The sequence below is a fragment of the Sebastes fasciatus genome, chromosome 17 (genome assembly GCF_043250625.1).
Source record: "Sebastes fasciatus isolate fSebFas1 chromosome 17, fSebFas1.pri, whole genome shotgun sequence".
Lineage (NCBI taxonomy): Eukaryota > Metazoa > Chordata > Actinopteri > Perciformes > Sebastidae > Sebastes > Sebastes fasciatus.
In genome coordinates this window covers 8,411,293-8,435,031 of record NC_133811.1, presented here as the reverse complement: position 1 = coordinate 8,435,031, position 23,739 = coordinate 8,411,293, and the positions used below count along the sequence as shown (strand labels likewise).

Here is a 23,739-nt window from a genome sequence, read left to right as displayed (position 1 = left end):
CTTGGTTTGTTCACCTTTCTCCATTCTATAGCTATTGCTCTCTTAGCTTGTAAGAGACACAAGTCTGTTAGTGCAGGGTGACTCTTCTTAGTGATAAAAATCACCTGGATAAATACCCAGGATGCACAACTTTATCTAAGTCTTGCAATGTGTTGTCAGCATGACCCCTCCTTGTACAGCTGGGGAAATGTGAGCGGAAAGTGTTTGTTTGAGGAACACTCTCGCTTGACTTGGAGCAAAGTACTTAACTTCTGCAGTGGAAGTGTTCGGGTCTTAACCAGTGAAAGACTGGTCACACTGGGCAGTTCCCACTGTGATTGTAGATAATAAAGTGCCCAGATTCACTTGCTCTTAGGACACAAATCTCCCCCCCTGAAGTTGACATTGGTGGTTTAAGGGTAGGATATCCTGTCCCTCCTTTTGATATGTGATGTGTGTGACTCCGCCACCATATGAGGGCGGCCTTAGCCGGCGTGTGTTAGCGCCGGCGTGTTGCGTGTCGAAGGGCTTTAACGCAGAACAATGGTGTGTGCGCCGAGCCGAGGCCATGTGGCCGTGTGGCGGATTAAATTAGCAGCAGTTGTTTATCGTCTGTCCCCCCCCCCCCCCCCTCTCCCTGGTCCATCTGCTCCGCTCGGCCCCGTAGACTCCAGCTCTGCTCTCAGGCACTGCTCCAGACCCTCCCACCCCCACCCCCATCCCCATCCCACCCTCCCCAACCCCTTACAAATCCCTATCCCCATGTCACACACAGTTCTGAATAGTTGCAATATCCACCAGCAGCCCAGTCATGACACAATATACTCAGTGCAACCTCTTCTGCCAAGAGTGCTCTGGCTTTCCTCTATGCAGATTAGCCATGTGCTAATTGTGGTTATTTATTTATTTTTTTATGGAAGAGAGAGAGAGAGAGAGAGAAAAAAAGGGAGGGGAAGGGTCTCCTCCAGAAATTGATTAGATGACTGAGCAGAAAAAAAGAGACAGTGCAGTGAGTTGCCAGCCAGCGTGCATATCTGAGTCTTTGTTTGCTGCATGTGGAAAGTTTGTCGTAAATCTGTTTAAGCTGCGTCGAGTAGGGAGCGACGACGCGTCGGGAATATTTTGGCCTTTTTTAGTAAAAATCAGATTTTAGCAAAAGAAAAAGTTTTCCCTGAATTGATTCTCGTGTTAAAAGCTGTTGTTGATGAGTGTGTTCATAGTGCTATCCTTGGTCTAAATGAGAGTTTTAGATCATCTATGTCTGAAATTAGGGCTGAGCAATGTGACATGTTTCATAGTTAAAATTCTTGTGGATAATATTTTTAATCTTAATTTGCCGCGAGTTACCAACATTTTGCTGGAGATTAATTATACACACATCATGTAGGTGGAAGGCCAACAGAGCAGCATCAGTAAAGAAAAAGTCAACGCCCGCACACTCCTCCATGCCACAATATTTTAACTGACTATGTTTCAGTTCTGCTCAGATCATCGTCAGGTGAAAATGTTGACATTTTCTAACCCGGATGAACTTTCTATCTCATATCTATCAAAACACACCGTTAACCTTTTGGAACGAAAATCATCGGAGACGGTTTCAGAAACTAAACGAGTGGGTTCATGCAAATGTTTTTTGTCACGTGCCCTTTGATCTGTGTTTGTCAGGGACTCTCCCTACACATCATAACTGCAGGCTTTTTTTAAGCACATGCATTTTTATAATGATAGACAAAACAAATCATATTCATATTCTGGAAATATTTATATTTTTATTTAGGGCTGACGAACAGATAATACTGCAATGTTTTAATTTTTTCTAATATACATTGAACAAAAAGGTACGCTTTTTGATTTACGTAGGTTTATTTGGAAGAAAAGAAAGAAATAAGAGTATGTGTTTTTTCCATAGAAGTTACACAGTGTTGCTTTAATGTGTTGCTCTGGGAATGATTTATAGCTGCAACCAAATAATCGATAAGTTGTCAACTATTAAATTAATTATTAATTACTTGATAATCGATTAATCATTTTGAGTATAATTTTAAGAAAAAAAAAGTCTAAATTCTCTGATTCCAGCTTCTTAAATGTGAATATTTTCTGGTTTCTTTACTCCTCTGCGACAGTAAACTGAATATGTTTGAGTTGTGGACCAAACAAGACATTTGAGGACATCATCTTGAGCTTTGGGAAATTAATTTTTCACCATTTTCTGACATTTTATAGACCAAACAACTAATTGATTAATGAAGAAAATAATCGTCAGATTAGTTGACAATGAAAATAATCTTTAGTTTCAGCCCTAGAATGATTGTAACTACCAGTAACTAATAAGTTATTAATAGGCTGAATTGCTCGTTTTATTAATCAGACAGAAGTTCTCCAACTTAAGTCATGGAAATCAAACTTTGCTAGTTTTTGTCAACTGTTAAGCAGTAAAATAGTTAACATAATGTACCAGAGTGGGCCTACATTGGCGTAACACATTGCATGTTTTGAACTGTGACTCCATACATGATGCTGACATGATGTATTGTTCTGGTTGAAGAATGAGTGAAAGGATGAGTTATAAGAAAATAATTTGACATCTACCATAAGATAGAAAACCTTTACTTGTAATTCAAGTGTTGCTGCTGCCAGCAAGTTGCAGTTGGCAGGTCATGGTGCCAGACGTTGATTGTAGTCATTTGTGTTTCAAAGCACAAGGACTCAGTAGTGTTTCATGCCTTATCGTCTTTCCACTGTGTCCATCTTGCCCTAACCACCTCCATCTAGCCCCTGACATTTTCCTCTGATACATCAGAAACAAACCACCTTCTGTGCTAGACTCTGAACAAATTAACAACCGTGCTGATTTCCACAGCAACAAATAACAACTTTGACTTAATGAATCTTTATATTTAAAGCTACTATGAGGAACTTTCATTCTGTGTTGATTTTGGCGGCCCCTGTGGACAAAAGCGGTAGTGTTTCTGAACACCAGAGTCCCTATAGAAAACCTGTAATTTTACCGCAGCGAGGACTGACAGTCTGCCCCGTGCAGTCCTGGTTCTCCAGTGCCTGCCTTCCCTCCAGTGGGCCCAGCGATACGGCCTGGGCCTCCAGCAGCGTGGTGTCGGTGTTGGCTCCTAGCGGTGCGAAGCCGGATCTGGGTATGGCGCGGCGGGCTGGTCGCTGCCGGAGGCCCCCGCTGGAGTCTGAGCTGAAGGAGTTTCTGGTGAACCTGCATGATTTTGTCTGATTTCGCCGGAATCGGACCCGGTGGCACCGATGACAAGCAATAAGAATAAGTGTGTAAGGGATAATGTACAGATAGCTGGTCATTGTTGTGAAATAAACCCCGTCGGGGTACCACATCGCCCTTAACGGGTTTATTTCACAACACTGACCCGCTAGCTGTACATTATCCCGACACAAAAACGGTCCGCCAGAGTCGGACATCAGAACTATCCATAGCAACAGTCTGTTATACATAGCCATGGTCTGTTTTAAAGAAATAACAGACCGTAGAACGCCGTGATTGACCAATGAGAATCGAAAAAAGCCGAGTAATAAATCTCAATTGCCAATCTTCTCGCTGATGGTGTCACTTGCTTTATGTAGGTCATATAGAGGCATCAGTATTAGATTGAAACTGTTTCATAACCAGTTAAAAGTTCCTCCATAGTAACTTTAAAGGAATACTGCTTTTATCATAGTTGTATTGGTTATGATTAAACTCTTAAGCTCAGACTCGTGGAACGTGGGAAAATACATTCAGATGCTCAAGGTCTTCACTCAGCAGCACCAGCGCTCCAGCCTTGGCGGCGCACTTCTAAAGAGCCACTCGTTCTACAACTAAGAGAAAGAGGAACAGAGCCTTCTATAGCAGACCCTGACCTCTACACACAATGTGCTGTAGACACTCACACACACACACACACACACACACACACACACTCGTACTCACAAACCGCCTCAGCCAAAGCTCCCTGGGATCTTGAAGGATGTGTAATGGTGTGTCAGATGTGAACAACTTAAGCAATGGGAGGAAAATGCTGGTAAACAGATCAATGAAGGCCTGAGCAGTAGTCCTGCCACAGCTATATCCCAGCCTGCAGCACACAGATGTGTTAACATGAACGAACGAGGTCGGGGAGTAAAAAACAAGACCACTCGAGCAGGTTTAACGTCCTGGATTCCCAGTAGTTATACTGGGCTGCAGACCATAAAGCCATTGGGAAATGTTACGGATGCTGTATGATCATTATTTTATTTATTTATTGGCAAATTGTTGCTGCTCTATATGAAAATATTAGGGCTGTCAAAGTTAACGCAATAAGACGTTAACGCAACTTGCGTTTTTTAGGTTGTAGCAGGCTCAGTTTTAAAGCTATGGTGAAGATACTGGTATCATGAAACTAGTAAAGCTAAGGAATCCATTGATACCTACATGTCATACTAGCTTGTAGAAAAGGAGGCTAAATAACGCTCCAAACGTACGCTAAATTTTGGCGAGGAAAACTTGTCATAGCCATTTTCAAAGGGGTCCCTTGACCTCTGACCTCAAGATATGTGAATGAAAATGGGTTCTATGGGTACCCACGAGTCTCCCCTTTACAGACATGCCCACTTTATGATAATCACATTCAGTTTGGGGGCAAGTCATAGTCAAGTCAGCACACTGACACACTGACAGCTGTTGTTGCCTGTTGGGCTGCAGTTTACCACGTTATGATTTGAGCATATTTTTTTATGCTAATTGCAGTACCTGTGAGGGTTTCTGGACAATATTTGTAATTTTTTTGTGTTGTTAATTGATTTCCAATAATAAATATATACCTACATTTGCATAAAGCAGCATATTTGTCCACTCCCATGTTGATAAGAGTATTAAATACTTGCCAACTCTCCCTTTAAGGTACATTTTGAACAAATGAAAAATGTGCGATTCATTTGCGATTAATCGCAATTAACTATGGACAATCATGCTTACAAAATATGTTTTCATAAACTGGAACTATCCTTCACGGATCTGTTAACCCATGAAAAGGAGTGTTATTATTTTGAATAATAGTGTCTAAATTCAGTTTTTCCCCCACCTGATCACCTGATCAAATGACCACAATCTCCATCTGTAGAGTGGCTGTGAAGTGAGACATGAGAGAGAGAGACGAGTAGTTTGTTTTGGGAACGTCAGCACTGATTCTCCACGTGGCTCGGGGAGCTGGAAACCCTGATTGTAGTCGAGCTGTACTTTCCAAGTCTCTCCCCGCTGGGCCGAGGCCTGAGCTGTCAGGCTCCTTAATAGAAAAGCGAGGTGCGCACAGGCCGGTGTAGAAATATTCTCACCGCCGGCGAAATATCGACCGAAATTGGCGAGGAAAAAGGTTGATTGTTTTATGGGCCCGGTCATCGCTGGGAGATTTTGTCTAAATGAGAAATAGATTTTACCTTTAGTGTTGCTGTTCTGTAGTTTGTTAGCATGCGAGTCATTTTTCATGTGGATTGGAGGATGTTAGCGGGCGATTCGGGCCTCAATGGCACACTTTACGGATGACACAGGAGGCTCCGTCTAACTGCTTAAGCAGCTCATTAGGAAAGAGCTATAGCGCGTCTCTATCCAGTGAGAGAAGCTGCTCCAGCTTTGTTTGTGGGAATGTGAATATATTTTGTTGTTTGCCATAATTAGACAAATACACCTGGTTAAAATGGATTGAAATCCAGCAGTGTCTGCTTCACCAGTCATCTTTGAAGCCCTGACACACACCCATGTTGGAGTTTTTTTTGTCTTGGCCAAAAAGTTGCACTCGAACACACTGCAAAGACTACAATCGACGGCCAGTTAGCACGTACGTTGTGCACCTGCGTGAGAGGAAATAACTCTTCATATCAGCAGGTCACGGTAGTCTGTATTCGTCGTTCAAAAAGGGAAACGGGAAGACAGAGGACAGCGGATACACAAGCCGTTATTAATGATATGTACATGAAACAAAGCTGCCATTTTCACAACACTCTCACTCACCACTTAAGGCCTCGATACACCAAGCCAACGGTTGGCCGTCGGACAGTTTCGGGTCCATCAGTGAGCGGAACCGTTTGTCTGTAGTCGTCACGCTGTGTTCGAGTGCAACTTTTTGACACCGTCTGACTTCGTCGCTGCTAGTTCTTTGATGTCGGTTTGGTGTGTGGTGTGGGCCTTTATAGGCTGAGAGGTGTGTTGTGCGGATGCCCATCATGACGTGACGTCAGGTGGGGTGGGGGTGGGGGGGGGGGGGGGGGGGAGGGAGATAGGTAGGGTGTCCTTCCTCGCAGACTGGGGTTAAAAGTGCAATAGAGGTCACAGGAGAGTGCCTACCGGGGCCTGTTACCTCTTCCCCCCACGGTGCGGTCGGTAATGACCCTTGGGAGCGTAGTAACACCCCCTCCTTTCCTCCACACACACACACATCATAACACGAACACACACACTCCTGAACCTGGAGGAGCTCAGGAGAGTGTGGCCTGGGGGAGGCTAGAGGGAAAACCTGGAGTGGAATATGTTATCTTGGATGATGCTGGTTGACCGCCCTGACAGCCTGTTGATCCACCCCCACCTCCAACACCTACAGTCTCCCCCCCCCAACACACACACACATATATATTTTCACACACACCACTCTCCTGCTGAGCCACCCCCCACCCGACCTCCTCTCTCTCTCTCTCTCTCTCTCTATCTCTCTCTCTCTCATTGCAGCACTGTCATTCATAGAGTGCCAAAGCCTGCTGCTTTATTAAAGCCCAGGAAGAGCAAGGCCTGGCCCAGGTTCAAACAGCAGTGCAGCTGGGACCTGTTACATTTTCGGCAGACTGCCCTCTCCGTCTCGCTGGCTATAAATAGCCCTGGTGGTTGTCTCCCTTAACCAAGGAAAAGAGGTTTTTGGGGGAGGAAAAAACACACACACACACACACACACACACACACACACACACACACACACACACACACACACACAGATTAATAACCGTGGGAAGCAATGAAAGCTTTGTGTCTGCTGCCCGAGGTCAGCAGGCCAGGAGGTGTTGCTACTTCAAAGCCCCCATTGTGGCTCGTACTTTCAGACGCCGCTGCGGCGGGTTTGATGGGAACACATGGGCTGCCAGCGGTGTGATGAGTTGATGGCATCACATTGCGCCAACCAGGCAGACACACATCCCTGGCTTGAATTTTTCTTTTTCTTTTTTTATATTTCCAGGGGATGACCAGTTTGTTAATTTATTATATTTATTTTTTGTTACACAAAAAAAATTTTGTTTGGGGGGGATTCCACCAAGCTCATCTCTTATGTACACACACACAGCATCAGACACTTTATGACCTTGGCTCCAGCTGTTGACAGGCGAGGCTACCTCATTACGAACACCACCCCTCCTTCTCTTCCTCTGTTTCCCTCCCCGGCTCTCCAGCCAGAAATGCTGTCTGGCCCAGTAACATTGCCATGTGGATCTCCCCGAGTCCAAGCCGGGCCAAGGTCAGCCCCCGCCGCCAACCCCGGCCTCCGTCCTGACGTGGCTCCAGCTGAGGGGGTGGGCCAGCTCCAGCCACCGCAGACACTTCCACTTCCTTAAGCTTATTTTCGCAGAAACCCTCCCCGACGTCTCCGCCGTAACAGTATCCACCCACTGGCACAATGATCTCCTGGGCAGGGAAACGCTCCTGGCGGATATAGTGGGCTCATTCATTCATTCATGGCCAATTTTTTCCCTTTCTAGTAGGAAAGTAAATCCACTACACTGTTTTTTTTCCCTCCCCCTTCTTGCTTTTTGTTCCATATTTGCTTGATTATACTGACTGGTTTATGAGATGATGCGTGCGCGACACATTGCAATTGTGGAGTCATCGTTTGTGTTCGTTGCTGAGTAATGCTTTTTCAAGAAAACCCACTACAAAAAGGATCCAAAATAACTCATGTTTTGCTTGTCACATCACTGGATTCTGAACAATAATGCATTGCATCATTATAGAGCTTGTTATAGCTTTGTTTGGGTGTGTGACTGCACAGTCTAATAAAGGTTATAGACACACCATAACCATCAACCTCAAAACCAGTGACAATTACCTCTAAACCTTTTCCATGTAGTTTTAAAGACAGTCCATCCATCCACTGTTTTAGCTCATTGAAACAAATTCTCTCTTGTGTGTCCTCCAGCCTCCAAGCCCAATGGACCAGGTGGGGAAGATGCGTGGCCAGCCATATGGAGGACCCAACCCCTACACCCAGCCGCAGCAAGGCCCTCCAACAGGGCCTGGACCCCAGCAGGGAGGCTCTTACCCAGGGCAGGGCTACGGACCTCCGGGCCCTCAGAGGTATCCGATGGGGATGCAGAACCGAACACCTGGCGCTATGGGCGGCATACAGTATGGACAGCAGGTCAGTAATTATTGATTTAAATAACCTTCCCTGCATTGTCATATGAACCTTAAACAACCTCTCTTTACGCTTACAGATTGACCTAAAAAGGGTTTGATTGAAGACCCAGTGATTTCCTCCAGTCTTTGTTCCACCTTAAATAGAATCAATATTTAGGACAATGCATTTATAATGACAGCAAAATGGAGTAAAATGAAAGTTAAAAGGTTATGTCTTGGACCAATAGGCCTGTTACAAAGACTACTTTTGCTGGACGATATATGGTCAGGGCTGCGACAGTTATTTTCATTGTCGATTAATCTGTCGATGATTTTTCTCGATTAATCGTTTAGTTGTTTGGTCTATAAAATGTCAGAAAAATGTTGATCAGTGTTTCCCAAAGCCCAGGATGACGTCCTCAAATGTCTTGTTTTGCCCACAGCTCAAAGATATTCAGTTTACTGTCATAGAGGAGTAAAGAAACCAGAAAATATTCCCATTTAAGAAGCTGGAATCAGAGAATTTACTCTTTTTTATTTAAAAAAAAAAAAGTATTCAAACTGATTAATTGATTATCGAATTAGTTGCCGATATATTTAATAATTCACAACTATCAGAAATGCGTCCGATACTGCCCAAAATTCGGTATCGGCGAGTACGCCAGTCTGTGCACCGATCCGATGCCATAATTTATTAAGCCAGAAAAGAATCTACTTGTTTAACCGGATACCAATTCTTCTTCACTGCTCCAAAACAGTAGCCTTCATTGTGCTGTCCCCCTGGATGTATCATGGCTGCCTACTGGCAACTACTGTTTTAGAGCAGCGAAGAAGAACTGATTGCAGGTAGTTTGTCACGTGACGATAGGAAACAACAACAGTGCGGTGCCAGTGGAGAGGGTAACGGTAACGGTAGTCAGAGCAAGGAAAATGACAGCCATTTGGCAATATTTTAAGGTGGAAAATCCAACAAGCTGTTATAATGATAATAATAACTATATATATTTTTTTATCACGCTAGTATCGGATCCGTGCTCGGTATCTGCCAATAGCAAGTTCAGGTATCGGGAAGGAAAAAATGGCATCGGAACATCTCTAAGGGCAGCATATTTTAGAAATAAGGATTCGTCCACATGCTGGGTGAGCTGAGGAAATGATGCGCTTGTATCACCAGACCCGAGCCACATTTCTGTTATTGGTTTCACCTGGTTTAGACTTTTTTACCAACAAGTTATTTAAAGATTAAAGACCTCCTGCCGTAGGAGAGGACATTTAACAGAGCCATTCTGTTGAGCGTCTGTGGTACTTAGTCATGATGCAGGGCATGGTTTGAAGTCCGGACCACAAGTTAATAAGTATTTTTGCATTCCTGTTGGTTGAGGTAGTAGAGTCGTTTGTTTGGTCTGTGACTGACTGCTGCAGGAACGGTGGAAATAAACGGTAGCATTCAGTAGATAAAGTGACTGTATTGCGCGGACTCATTGATGAACAGGTACTTGTTCATAGTGAGTAGTCATGATCCGGATATGTTGAGGTGTAATCAGTCCGGTGTGGAAAGGTAGGGTTGGTTCTATAAAGGCACATTAAGGCTTTTAGCTTGAGGTAGAGCTGATGGACGGAGCTGTACTTAAAGCAAGAGTTCATTTCATTTATTTATTTGTGTAATTGATAGGGACGGAGCATGTTAATGAACATCAGTATAAAATACAGGATGTAAACATGCGGTTAGAAGGAATGCTAATTTTCATCCTTCCATCCATCCGGTCCCTAGGCAGGTAACAATATACAGATACAAACATACAATACACACAAGTAGAAAAGACAAAATACATTTTACAACATGTCGAGTTAAAAGCGATCGCAGGTCTGATTTGCCCTTAAGCCATAACAGGAGACATTTTGGGAAACACACTTATTAATTTCTTGCCAAGAGTCAGATGAGAAAATGATCCAAACGAGAGCCCAACAAAACCAAAATGTAGCATCTTTCCCACCTGGAACCAAAAAAAACAACTGAAGAAAAGCTCTTAGAGGAACAGACTCGAAGAGAGCAAGCCATCAATTTTTCTCTGTCTGGTTTTATTTTCATGCTCGAAAGCAAAAGTTGTGGAAAAATTCATGTTGCGTGTTCGGGCACAGTGGGCAGCACTTTCCGACAGCGTCGTCCAATTGAAAACAGCAAACATCCAGTTTGCCGTAGCTACTTTCTCATAGCGAGGAATAAGACTCTTCTTGAACTCTCTCAGCCAGGCAGTCCGTCTTAACAGACAAATGCATGCAGGGAATCCCGTAGAGTGAAGCCTTTTCTTCCACGTTCGCTGTCTGTGGTCTTGTGCCCATTGTGTGGTGTGATTATCTCATACTGGCCTGCCTGGTGTCTGACCGTGGACTCGATAAGTGCCCTGCAGAGAAGAAAACGGCTCCCCTCCCTTTGTCAGACAGATACAATACAGCCACTTCACGTTGTTTTAAAATGTGTGGCAATTCTTTACTATCTCGTCTTCCCCTTTGAATTCTTGAGTAGCTGAGAACCCTCCCAAAATAACACGTGGCTTTTCTTTCTCTCTTCTTTTTTTTATTACCGTGTTTCCTCCACAAGGTCAGCGCTTTCTCCTTCCACGCTCCTTGAGGGTAATGAAACAAAATCGCTGTATTGAAAGGCTTTCCGCGCGCAGGATCGGGTGGAATATGAAAAGCCTCATATTGAAGTTCAAGGAGATGAAGTCAAAACTCAATTCTTATTTTTCACAGCTGTAATTTAAAGCGATACACGGATGAATTCCAACACTTGGATGGTTTTTCCTTACGCACTCCGACTGATCAGTTTACAGCGAGGAACACACTCGCTTGTCTCTCCCTTTTTAATCTGTGAGTGAGATGAAGAGACGCTGTGATTGCTCCGCTGAGAATGAATGGTAACAAAATCAAAGAGGGTGACTTGGATAGGGGGTTATTTTTATATATTTTTTTACAGCTTTAGAAAAGGATCCTGTCAGTGCGCCGACTGTTTTCAGGTAGTGATTGATATTCCACAGAGAGGCTCAGGATAGTAAACCTGTAGTAAAATCTGTGCTGGGTTATATTTACCCACATATCTGTTCTTCCCCTTTTTAAGGTGAGCTGTTGTTGATCCTGATCTTTCTGTTTTCACGTCTAGATGACAGCGTATGGCCAACAGGGGCCTGGTGGCTACAGCCAGCAGAGCCAGGGCTATTACGGTCAGCACGGCACCCCCCCTCACGCTGGCCAGCAGCAGCAGCAGCCTCCGTACGCTGGTCAACCCCAGGGCAGCTCTGGAGCTCCCTACCCCCAGCAGGGCCACCCTTCGCAGCCTTCCGGCCAACACGGGCAGCCTGGAGCCCCCTACCAACAATCCCAAGGTCCCCACGGCCCTCCTGCAGGTCAGCCCCCCTATAGCCAGCCCCCGCAGTCCCAGCCAGGACAGCCACCCTACGTCTCTCCCCAGCAGCAGCCTCAACAGCAGCAGGGACCAGGTCCCCAAAGTCAGCAGGGCCCTCAGGGCCAGCCTGGCTACCAACAACCCCCCGGACAAGGGCAGCCACTGCAGCAGCAAACCCCGCCGCAGCAGCAGCAAGGGCCCCCACAACAACAACAAACACCACAACAACAACTGCAACAACAACAACAACAGCAACAACAGCAACAACAGCAACAACAACAACAACAGCAGCAGCAGCAGCAGCAACAACAACAACAGCAACAACAGCAGCAGCAACAACAACAACAACAACAACAACAACAACAACAACAGCAACAACAACAACAACAACAACAACAACAGCAACAACCAGGAGGACCATCTCCTCAAGCCCAGCAGCCTCCAGGTCATGGCCAGCAGGGTCAGCCATCACCTTACTCCCAGACGCCCCCCTTGCAGCAACCGCCCCAACAACAGCAACAGTCACCATATCAGAGGTTCCCACCTCCTCCACAGGTAATAACACCGCACACAACTCCGTTAGCATGCTTTAGCTATAGCGTGATGTGGCGGGCCCCTCTGTCTTTCCATTTACTGTTTGTAACAGGACATACCTGAGCTGACACATACCTTTTTATTGGCACATTTCTTCCAAGCAGTTCAGTTCAGTTCATTACACATTAGTTCACAGTGGTGAAAAACACTCAAATAAAATGAGGATGAAGCCACAAGTGAGCTTGCTCAGGCAAATAGCTGTAAAATAAGCGGTGACTTTTCCCCGTCTCTCTTACGGCGACACAGACATGCCAACAGGAAGTATTCAAATCATAGTTGGTCATGGCACGACACACACACACACACATCTATCCAGCCCAGTGGAGATCTGTTATGTTGCTGTACGTTGAAAAGAGCCAGTAAGCAGTAAACAGTGTTTTCTCCGTGTGTGGAATCCATTGCGTTATCTTCTTCTTGTCCCCTTAATCAGGAACTCTCCCAGGATTCCTTCAGCTCCCAGTCCAGCGCTCCTCCTTCCAACCAGCCCATGACTTCCAACAAGAGCAGTCAAGAAGACAGCATGCAGACCCGGCCGTCCAGTCTGCCGGTGAGTTCTCCATCTCTTCATCTATCTTAACTTCTGACTCATTGTAGATGGATTTTCATCCACTGGTCCCCACAGGGTGCCCTGTTAATGTGTATTTTATAGCCTTCAGACAATGCAAAAAAATTCCCACGAAAATCTACAATGAGAAATCTTTTAATCTTGATAAGTTGCTAATCATGCTCTCCTTCAGCCATGGCAAAAGACAGTAATGTTGCACTGCATGCAGCTTCTTTATTGAAAGTGAACAAGGGACTTTAAGCTGTGATAGGCATAAAAAGAATGCCAGAATTTGAAAATACATCCCTCATCCCGCAGCGCTCGCCTCTCTGTCCTAAGCCCTTCCCACCAGACGAGCTCAGGCATATGCAAGCGCTTCATAAGGTAACGTGTACGAGTACTAGTCATTCATTTCAAACATCATCCCAATCATCATTGTGATCCTGATGCCGTTGTGTAGCGGCAATTCTATGTGAACTGCCGTCTGTTTTCTTTGTAAACTTGTGGGCCTGTAATGATAAACATGAACTTGAATTAGCTGCAGCCATACATGAGCCTTTTGGGCTACAGTTAGCCAGTTAGTTCACTATTTGGTTTTTACATATTACAACGTTCTTGTGTTTTTCAATTAAGCACAAACTTACAGTAGGCTGGAGCATGCACCTCTTTTCAAAGCAAAAATTGTCCTCTTAGGAAGAGCCTTCACCTACAGTGGGCCGTGTCTTCCAAATATTAATGATAAAAAGAAGAGCCTAGCTCTTAGTAAGATGCATGTTTTTCTTTATAAAGATAAGCATATGTTGCAGCTCAGTCTATTTCTCGTCTCATCCCAGATGTAAGACATAGAGCTGAACAGCACGGCACCTGTTGTCCTCTTACAGGTGCCGTGTCCAGCCAGCGTTTGTGTGAATCAATGTTTTTCACCCGTCTCCCAAACTAGTAAATGTAGCTGGCTTTAAAAAAAAAAAAAAGAATAAATTGTTAATTTCTCACAACTGTTGTTGCTGTGTAACCAACATCACCTGGCTTTGTACTATAATGCCGCAATTATCACCCTACATCAGTAAGAGTTACGCCATAGTAGTAGGCACAGTCACAACATTTTCTAGTGTGACCAGAGAGAAGAAAATATGTAGAAATATGGGGTAAATATTGGAGTTCTGGGCCAAATGTGCAGTCGATTGACTATCAAACAGTTGAATTCAGCTGCAGCACCTATTCAGAGCAATGTGATGGACATTTGATGCTTTTTAAGAGCCATAACGACTGTGGGGATTGCATGCTTTACTAGAGAAGGGTCAGTAATTTGGACTGTGTACGCTGGTGGATTCCCAGCATTGTTTACTGTTTCTGTTGACATGCCTTGCTAAATCACTGACATGCTGGGACTCACTGCATAAAATTCCAAATTGTCCTAAGATAAATATTTGTTCCTCAGTTTGGCATATAGCAACGTTTTTGACCCAGTATCTGGATATTAATGACTTAATTTTGTGTGTGTGTGAGTGGATCTTTTAAATGTTGACTCCAACATGCACACAACAACAAGCCAAGAGTGAGTAAAGCATGTTCAAGCGGTGCAGGTTTCTACTGACTTGATAGGGAAAAAAATTCTGACGTGGGAAAAAAACCCCCATTTCTGCCAGGAAAAGGATTGTTGAAAGTGAAGTAAATCTGGCGTCTGATAGCCCTCTGGCTAAGATAAAGGTGAGAGAACCCCCCCCCCCCTCCCCACCTCTCCCTCTCCCCCCCCCCCGCCCCCCATCCTCCCTGTTAAAAAGGTGTCTCGCTGTAACACGTTGCAGTTTCCATGGCAGTGTTTATAGGTCAGACTGCGGAGCTAACCTCATTCTGGGCCTCAGGGAAGGAGAGTGAGAAATGAGATCATTAATGAGAGAGAATGAAAGTGAGAGAGCGGAGTCGGCGGCGAAGGGTGGAGGGGGAGTGCGGGGGGGGGGGTTGCTGGATTGAGGGAGTGCAAGCAAATAACTTCAAATAGTGTGAGTGATTGGTTGGAGTGGGAGATGCTGTGAGGGAGGGAGGGAGGGAGTGATGAGAGGCAGCGCTGTCTATGCCAGTAGGGGATGCCCTCAGGATGTGTTTCCCTCCTCTTTTATTTATTTCTCTTATTTATTTATACATCTCTCTGTGGGCTCAGCCATTGGCCGAGCAGGCCAGGCCGGGGCTATTTTTATTTATTTCCCGCCGACTTCTCGGGGATTCCCTATTGGTGCTTTGTGATTGGCTGCGAGAGCCATTAATCTGGCTAAGGTAGAGATGAACTGATCTCCTCCTCCTCTTCCCCTTCTTCCCTCCCTGCTGGAGTGCACATGACACATTAGATTGTGCTAGCTGCGAGTATAACCCTGACAGCCTGTGTCAAAACAGCTGACTCCTACAGGTGTTATGAGTAGACACGCACCAGTAGCATCTGTTGTGCCTGGAAAATAAGCTATTTTGATAACCACACTTGCACGACACAAACTCTGCAGAGAAAAAAGTTGCTGATAGACTGAGTTGCTATTTGCGTAGATAATTCATAGAAAGGTATAGATGAGAAGAGGATCCATGGCTTTGAAAGCTTCATTTAAGCCTAAAGTTTTGTTTACATTCGCGCGAGGCAACGTGGCGCAGGTCTCTACAGATGGCACGCGAGTCACGAGCACGCCTTGTTCGTTGCGGTATTCTCCAAAAATGCCAGAGAGGGCGTGCAAACAAAATATTCTGTGAAGAAGCAAGAAGTCAACTAGTCTTACCGGCAAAACGCCAAACTCCTTAATGACATTCCTCAATTTTTCCTGTTCTGTGTTAAAAACTGTGAAAACTTTTGTAAATATAAATCATAAAACACAAATGTAAGACATTATCGGTGCAAAGGCGCTACTGAGGCATCTTTCAATTCAACTCACTTGGGATGTAGTGCAAAACTGGCAAGTCACATGTCATGAAGTAAACGTGGAATGTCACATTTGTCAATCTGCTTCCTTTAGTCTTAAGTATAAATAAATAAATCATTTTATATTTTTAGACTGTTTTATTTGGCAAAGATCGTGCAGGACATTTTGATTTTAAAGCAAAAGTTAAACTTGTGCATTTGAGCAGTTTTGCCTATTTTGTTGAATAAAGTTAAATAGAAATTGCTATATAATTCAAACTAGGGCGTCGCATTGCTATTGGTACACTCAGATATTGTTTTGGAACTGGTATTTAAAAAACAAATCAAATGGTACCCAGCCCTGATTAGCAGATTTTTAGCTCACCAGCAAGCTCATTGTCTCAATAGCAAACAAGTGCATCACAAAAAAATCAACCTCAGAGTCTATCCTATCACAGAGTTCCTACAAAGTCTTGAAAGTTTAATTTGAACCGTTGTGTTTTCAAGGTGAGGAATATTCATGAATTTGAATATACTCCTTGAAAAAAAAAAATGGCAGATTTTCAACATAATCTGCTGGTGTTTCATCTACACAATCACTCATGTAAACCAAAAAGCGTTTAATATTTGAAACCAAACGGTCCCGTCGTCGTATTTGTTTGTTTTCACCTGGCATCTCACACCGGACACGGAGCGCAGCAAACCGGACCGGCACGAGATTAACCGACACGGTCGCCAAAATGGAAAAGGGAGCATTTTTCATGCACATTGCAGGTAGCTAGCCAACTATTGTACCAGCTCATCAGCTACTAGAGAACAGGTGGATTTTGTTATTGCTTTAGCAGGCTTACAAAAAAATATAAAAAAAATTGGCTTCGGAGAGGAGCCACAGAAAGGACCTTTTTTTCCTTGCGTTTACTCGTCATTCATAGCTAGATAAGTCCTCTGTTGATTCCTTACTCTGGACATTAGCAAGCATTAAATAATCACAATCAAAGTTAATATGAACAGATTGCAACGGATTGCTATGGGTGTAAAGTGATAGTATAAACCTTTTAGATGTGATAATAAAGACTGCTATTAGGTATCATATTTTGTATATTACTTTATTTTTCATTCATTGGTAGATTGATAAACACAATAGATGCAGTTATTGCTGTGATTGATTCAGAACAGTTAATCAGCACTCACCTATTTGGGCACCTCTACTTATAAAGGAAGTGTTGGGTAGTCTAAATCTTAAATCAACTAACTTTGTTAATCAAAGAAGTATGTTTTCCAAATTCGAATGTACACATGACAGGATGTGTGAGACAAATCTCCAGGTTTGATTTGATGGAGAAAAAAGGTGTTTGTTTTTGTAACACCTGCAGCGATTTATACAGACGCATTTGTTTTAATCTGCCTCCGAACACGTTTGAATCCCGATCCAACAGCGGCTGGGAGGTAAGCGCCATTTAGCTACTTTAGTAGCTTTCGCACAGAGCCAGCCAGACATCACCTCATCCAGAGCACAGATGGGTCTGTTTGAGCCAGGTGCTAAAAACCCAGCGTCTGTTAGGCCGCCGTTGAGGTGGGAATAAAGGGAGTACAGGAGGCTCAGCGCCTGCTGGAAGGCGCAGGTAGGAAAGCAACAGTCAGCTTGAGAAAAGGGCTGTGGATAATAGGTTGGAGGAGGAGGAGGAGGGAGGGTGGAGCAACAGGCAGCCATAGTGGAACTAGCTGAGCAGGTTGAGCTGGTTCCTGGCTCCAGGACACAAATGCACAGTTTAACTGTTGAGTATTTACCACACAGTCTGTTCCCCGGAGCTGCTGTTGTCTTCATGGAAACCACCTTTCCATAGTAGTCATGTAGCTGATGCAATACAACTGGAAAGTTTGTGTGTTCTTAAAATAATGACTAATAGTGTCATTTCTAGGAAAGGAAATAAATTAAGAGCAAAGAGGAAGAAGAAAAAGAGACTTTTTTTTAAATACTTCTCTCTATCAAAGTCGTCACATTATTGACTTAGTCTATAATGAATAACCATAGTTGCTGATTAAAGGGGCACATTAACTATTTTACCCTTCACGAGGAGTACTACACAGCTTGTGAAAGCGAATATATAGTGTCGTCTGTGACTCTGGAGAGAGCTTTCAGAGGTTTGGAAAAAACCTCGATGATGTCATCAGAGTAATCTCAGTTTGAAATTTGAGATTTTTAGGATAAAGCCTGCGTTGAGGTCTTTACACACCGGGGGCGTGACGAATAAACGTCACAAAAATGCATACTAACTCACCTGTGAATATTTTACATCTATTCATACCGGCTGCAATGCAAATTTGTGACAGTTGCAACACTTTTTCAATAAAAGGTTTGAATAGAATTGCGCAGGCAGAGGCCCAAACCGGGATTCATTTTTAAACATTTTGCTGAGTATTGCGATGAGATATATTACAATTTATTACCTTTTTTGAACTGCAAATTATGCAGTTTGTCAACTGTCATCTGTTTTATCTAAAAAAATATACAGTTTTCACTCTTTTATATCTCGGAGTTTTCATTCACATATCTTGAGCCGAGAGTTCAAGGGACCCCTTTGAAAATGGCCGTGCCAAGATTTTTGCGCCAAAATTTTGCGTAACTTTGGAGCGTTATTTTACATTCTTCCCGACAAGCTAACATATCACGGTACTAATCGATTCCTTCACTGTAGCTTTAAGACTGAGGGGGCCATTGGATTAAGGGGTTAATAGTTTATATAATAAAAGATCGATACTTGACGTCCATGTATCGATATCGATTGGCAAGCAAAATATTGAGATACTATGCTGAATCAATTTTTGTCTGAGGTAAATTGTTGTGAAGCCTTAACTACTGTAAGCTAATTTAGTTAATTTTTTTAGCAAAATGCTCTGAGTGAGTTTGCCTCTGGTAAACAGTTACGCAGTGTATATGTCTAAGGCTTTTATTGTGAAAGGTAAGAATGGAAGGAAGGAAGGAAGCCTTTGTCGAGGTTTAAAGGAGTAATAAAGTTTGCAGTCTTGATTCGGATTACTGAGCCTCTGTGTTGTTGTACACTACAGTGTACGTATTGAATATGTCTGTTTCGCAAAACGTGATTAGTTGATGGCTTTATTCTCGGTGCGAAAGCCGTTTTTTGCCGCTTAATATTTGCGTTGTGAATGAAAGAACTACCCGAATTACTCGCACGAAAAAAAAACGCCCCCAGTGTGTAAAGACCTTTAAAAACTGGAGGTGTGGAGTTTGAAAGATGTGAGCATTTAAAAGGCAGGGAAGGTCTAATGAAAGAAGCTATACAGTTGCATTACGGGAAATGTAGGATTCTGTGTTGACGGAGCTTGACTCATGCTGCGGAGCTAAAAGTCAGAGTATCTGAGCCCCCGCTGCTTCAATTTTCACCATTCTTTTTTTAAACTGTCCCTCACAAGTCACACAACTTTATAGAAGTGCAATACTAAATCGCTTGAGTAACCCTTTAATGACCAAACTAGCTATTCACATTCAGTGTTTCTTAGGTTTTTGAGACCAGCTATCTGTCATGTTTCGAAGAATTACTCTTCAAGGGAGCTTCACGGTAGTAGCACCAATGCTTTATGGCCCGGTCTACAAATTGATATCCAGTGTCTTTTATTCAGGAAAGAGAATTATAATATTCTTTATTGCATAAAAGCTCCATGCAGCTAACACAACTTACCTCCTACATCGTGGCTCCAGCAGGCCTGAGTCTTTGCTGTCACCGTCCTGCTTTCACACTCCCTGGAAGTGACACTTCCTCTCCACGTCAATGGGAATAACTACCAGACCACCACCAACTTCCCTCCCTCCCACCTTTCCCCTTCTCTCTTTAAAAAAAAAAAAAAAAAAATCCCTTTCCCAGGTCTTTTGTACACCCTTTCACCACTGTGGGGCTAATCCCACTCAGAACCGCCCACCGGTTGTGATGCTCCTCTTTTCTGATGTGTCTGAATGTGCTCCAGACTTGAGAGGAAGGTCACATGTTGGTCACACACTCACGCTGCCGGAGTTTGTTTTTCTGTCCTATATCCTCCTGTTCATCTCGCCTTTCTGAATAAGAGGCTTCATCTGGAGAGGTTTTATCTTTTGAGGAAGGGCCACTGGTTTACACTGTCTACTTTATTTGTGTCACGGAGGTATATTTGCCTTTAAGTACTTTAAATTAATAACTCAAGTATAGTATGTGGTAGAAAAGAGGCCTCTACGTTGAGTATTTTTAATGATGAAAGTAGGGCTGCCTTTATAGACCAGTGTTCATTTTTGCCGCTATTTTATATTTAGTCTTAGTCTTAAAACGAAAATGCTCATTTAGTTTTAGTCAGATTTTAGTCATTAATGATGTGCAGTTCAGTCGCACCCACCGGTCCATTATGAGAGCCAATCTGCCCGCCCAGCATGTAAAAATATACGTTACTCAACCACCCGAACCTAACCTGCCAACTTTATGCGTTACAGTAGCACAATTGTCAGGATTGAGGTGTGAGACAAGGTGACAAAAATAAAGAGAGATTTTAGTTTTTATGTTTTTAAACTACATTTTAGTCTTTTTTCGTCAACAATATTGCATGTTTGTTATCGTCACAGTTAGTGTTTGATGATGTCGGTGCCGTCTCGTTATCGTCTCGTCTTAGTCGTAGAAAAAAAGGCCGTTGACGAACACATTTCGTCATAGTTTTCATTAACAAAATGGACACTGTTTGATTTAATCAACAGATCTGTGAAACTGAGTTTCTCCACAAAGAATCACACAAAAACACCAGTAATTCAGTATTAAAAAGCATAAAAAACAACTAATCAACTAAAGAAATCTTAGTCGACTAAGACCAAAATGACCAATTCTTTTAGTCGACAAATTGACCCAGAGTGGGCAGCCCTAGATGAATGACATACATTCTTGCTTTTCTATGAGTTGACTTTTGTTTTCTTAATTTGGTGGTAGTCTTACTTTAACATCTGGAGGTCCTATTTTCTCACCTTTGTACATTTTTTCACTACATCTGTGCCCGTCAGGACCCCACCCTCGCATGTATTCAGTCTAATCCAGTGCATTTGTGAAGCTCAGGGACCACCCACATCACAACAACAGCCCCCCCTCCTTAATGACCTTTAATGTTATGTGCCAAGCCTCCTGATCTGGAACCGAGGGATCTTCCAGTCTCGGTGCTGATCAACTCTGAGTCCCCCCCCACCCCCACCCCACACACACACACACACACCCTCCTCCTCCTGCAATCCCCGTTCCCTGCTCAGCCCAGCCCAGCTCTGCTCTCCTGCTGCAGCTAAGCTTGTTTTTGCGACATAGCTCTGGAGCAATCAGCCTGACAAGGCCGGCCCACTTTTTTTTCCTCTCCTACCCAGCCCAACCCCCTCCGTGCCTTTCTCAATATTACACTCTGTTTTTTTTGCTGCATTTCTCTCTTTCTTTCTGTTTTTATATTTATATATTTCACTCTGTGCCTCTCTCTCGTTCCTCTTTCTGTCTATATTCTCGTTTTCCCTCGCCTGCACCCTCCTCCTCCTCCTCCTCCTCCTCCTCCTCCTCCTCCTCCTCCTCCTCTTCCCTTCCTCGTTCTCTCTCTTCTCTCAGTAAATCAGCTTTCATAACGCTGTGCAGCGCAGCCTTGTTTTGCGAGGCTCTGACGCTGACAGCATTCAGAGTCCGGGGCCAGTTTCCTGTTGCTATTCTGGGGCCCTTGCTTCCTGTGCGCGCATGTCTTATTCAGATTCCAGGGCGCCTCTCACTCGCTCTCACTCCCCCTCCCTCCTCCCATCTCGTCTGTTTCTCTCCCCTTGCTCTCACCCCCTTTTCTTTCCTCTATGTGATTTTTAATTAATGTACTTGAGAAAATTCAATCTGCTGACAAAGTGTGTTGTTTTGCATTTGCTTCAGTGAATTGTTTCTCAGCCTGTTTTGCTCTTGTGAGCTCGCACGCACACACACTCGCACGCCGAACACTCTCCCTCTCCCTTTTTCGCTCTCTCCGCTCACTCACACACTCTCGCACTCTCCCATCGCCCCTCCCCTCTGCCTCCATTTCTGCTGGGCTGAGCTAGTTTTGCAGCACAAAGACTGTGGCTGACTGCAGCACTGTCTGTCCTCTGCTTTTCTCCCGCTCTCGCTGGAACGAGCTGCTGAGCCTGGATGGATGGAAACCGGCCTCACAATGAAATTAACTCTCACTCTATGAAATAACCTCTATATTATTTTTTTTCCCTCCCCCACTCCCCCCCTCTCTCCCCAGTTAATTCACTAGTGGTTGCTTTGGTAGCGCCCCCTAGACGCGCTATGTGTGACAGTAGGAGGGGCGTTGCTGCTCTGGAAAGGCAGTTAGACTGGCTGTAGGGGTCTGGAGACTCCTCACCACAACCCCCCACCTCACCCAGCCCCCTCGCCCTCCGTATCCCAGCACCCCTCACCTCGGGCTGGGCAGCTGCCTGCCTCACTTGGGCATCTGTGCGCTGCCCTGGGACTCCCCGCTACTATTGTGATCTCTACAAAAGGCCCCCCACGCACACACCATCTCCCCCATTATTCACAGCAATCAGACCGCCCTCCCCCTCACCCACCTCCCCTTCCCCTTCATCTACTCTGTGTTAGCTACACACAGGCTGCTGCAGTGTTTGTGTGCCTTGCACTACCCCCCTTTTTTTGTTTGTTACCCCCACAGAGAAGCTCAATTAGGCAAATGTGGAGCGTTTAAAAAAGAACTCCCTACGTATTGATTAAGATTCATAGTTGGCCTTTATTTTCTTTTCTTTTTTTGACTGCAAGCCTGCATCACACAGAAAGCAGAACAGTATTGATCAGTGTCAAATGAATTGCTTTTTTTTTTTTTTTTTATGCCGTAGCGGTACGAGACTCTTTTTCTGAATTATGCTGGTTCACTCTTTCATCTTGTACTTTTTTTTTTTTGGGTCTCTGTTATTATCCTTCCCACGTGGCTGCTGGTGATGAAGTAGCAGTGTAATGGTGATCTCTGGGGAGCTCGGCTGTGGAGGTAGGAGACATTGTGTCTGTGGCACTGATACTCCAGACGAGATATGTAACCCCAGCAGGGTGCTCCCAGGCTCGTGTCACCCTACTGTTCACTATCCACATTTGTTGTTTGCCTACATCTTTGGAGAAATGAGATAACAGAACTCAGATGTTTTCATTTCATCCACTGAGTAGTTTTGGCTCAACGGCTCACATCTTTATCATCGTGTGGATCGGGTCAGAGTAGCATGGCGCACCTATAACTGTGTATAGAGAGTTTCTCGTGAGCCTGTGCTCTATGTGAAGCCCTGTAATGGCTGCTGCTGCTGCTGCTGTATGAGGCAGGGGCCTGCCTTGCTTCTCCTCCTTTCTCCAGTTCTTCCCTCATAGTGGGATGGGAGTGCCCCCTTATGGTTGAGCTCAGCCCTGCAAACCTGGAGCTGGGGCCGGAGCTGCCTCTCTCCGAGCCACCGGTGGACTTCCCAGAAGCTCCTCGCGGCTCGGCGCGGCCCCCTGGACGCAGGTGGGACCCTCTGGGGGGCAGGTGGCCGAGGCGTCGGCAACACCCCTCCGCCACCTGTCCGTCTTCTCGTTCCACATTTCCTGCTGTCATCCTCACGGTGCTGCAGCAGTGGAGTCATTACAGGTGGTTTTGACGGCCCCTGAAATGTTATTTTGTCTGAGCGCCCGCAGTCTTTTTTCTGTCACCTGTGTGCGTGCAGATAGAAGCGCTCTGATAGTACAGTTAAGTCAAGTCAGCACGTTCAGAGGCTGAGCTGGGAGAAAGAGAAGAGAGAAAAACCCCCTTTTAGAAACTGTGCGGAGAAAATTTCACTTGATCTTAACGCTTTAAAAAGGGAAGAGCTGACTTTTCCCACGACCCTGTTCAGTGTGTATCAAAAGCCCCGAAACGTGCGGCGAATGTGCTGCGCCGGAGCGATCTCGGCCGACGAGGGGCCGTCAGCATGTAAACACAAACATCAGGAA

The 23,739-nt window shown here is 44.5% G+C and overlaps 1 protein-coding gene across 6 annotated transcripts in view; it reads left to right on the top strand.

Annotated features, from left to right (window-relative positions):
* arid1ab (AT-rich interactive domain 1Ab) overlaps positions 1-23,739 on the top strand; it is an 85,526-nt gene that overhangs the window by 35,947 nt on the left and 25,840 nt on the right. For 4 of the 6 annotated variants that reach the window (XM_074614246.1, XM_074614245.1, XM_074614241.1 and 1 more), the window contains exons 2-5: positions 8,145-8,366; positions 11,502-12,299; positions 12,769-12,885; positions 13,201-13,266. In XM_074614246.1, coding sequence (XP_074470347.1) covers positions 8,145-8,366; positions 11,502-12,299; positions 12,769-12,885; positions 13,201-13,266 — 1,203 coding nt within the window. The remainder of the gene's footprint in view (positions 1-8,144; positions 8,367-11,501; positions 12,300-12,768; positions 12,886-13,200; positions 13,267-23,739) is intronic. The other 2 variants (XM_074614243.1, XM_074614244.1) reach the window with 1 other exon arrangement.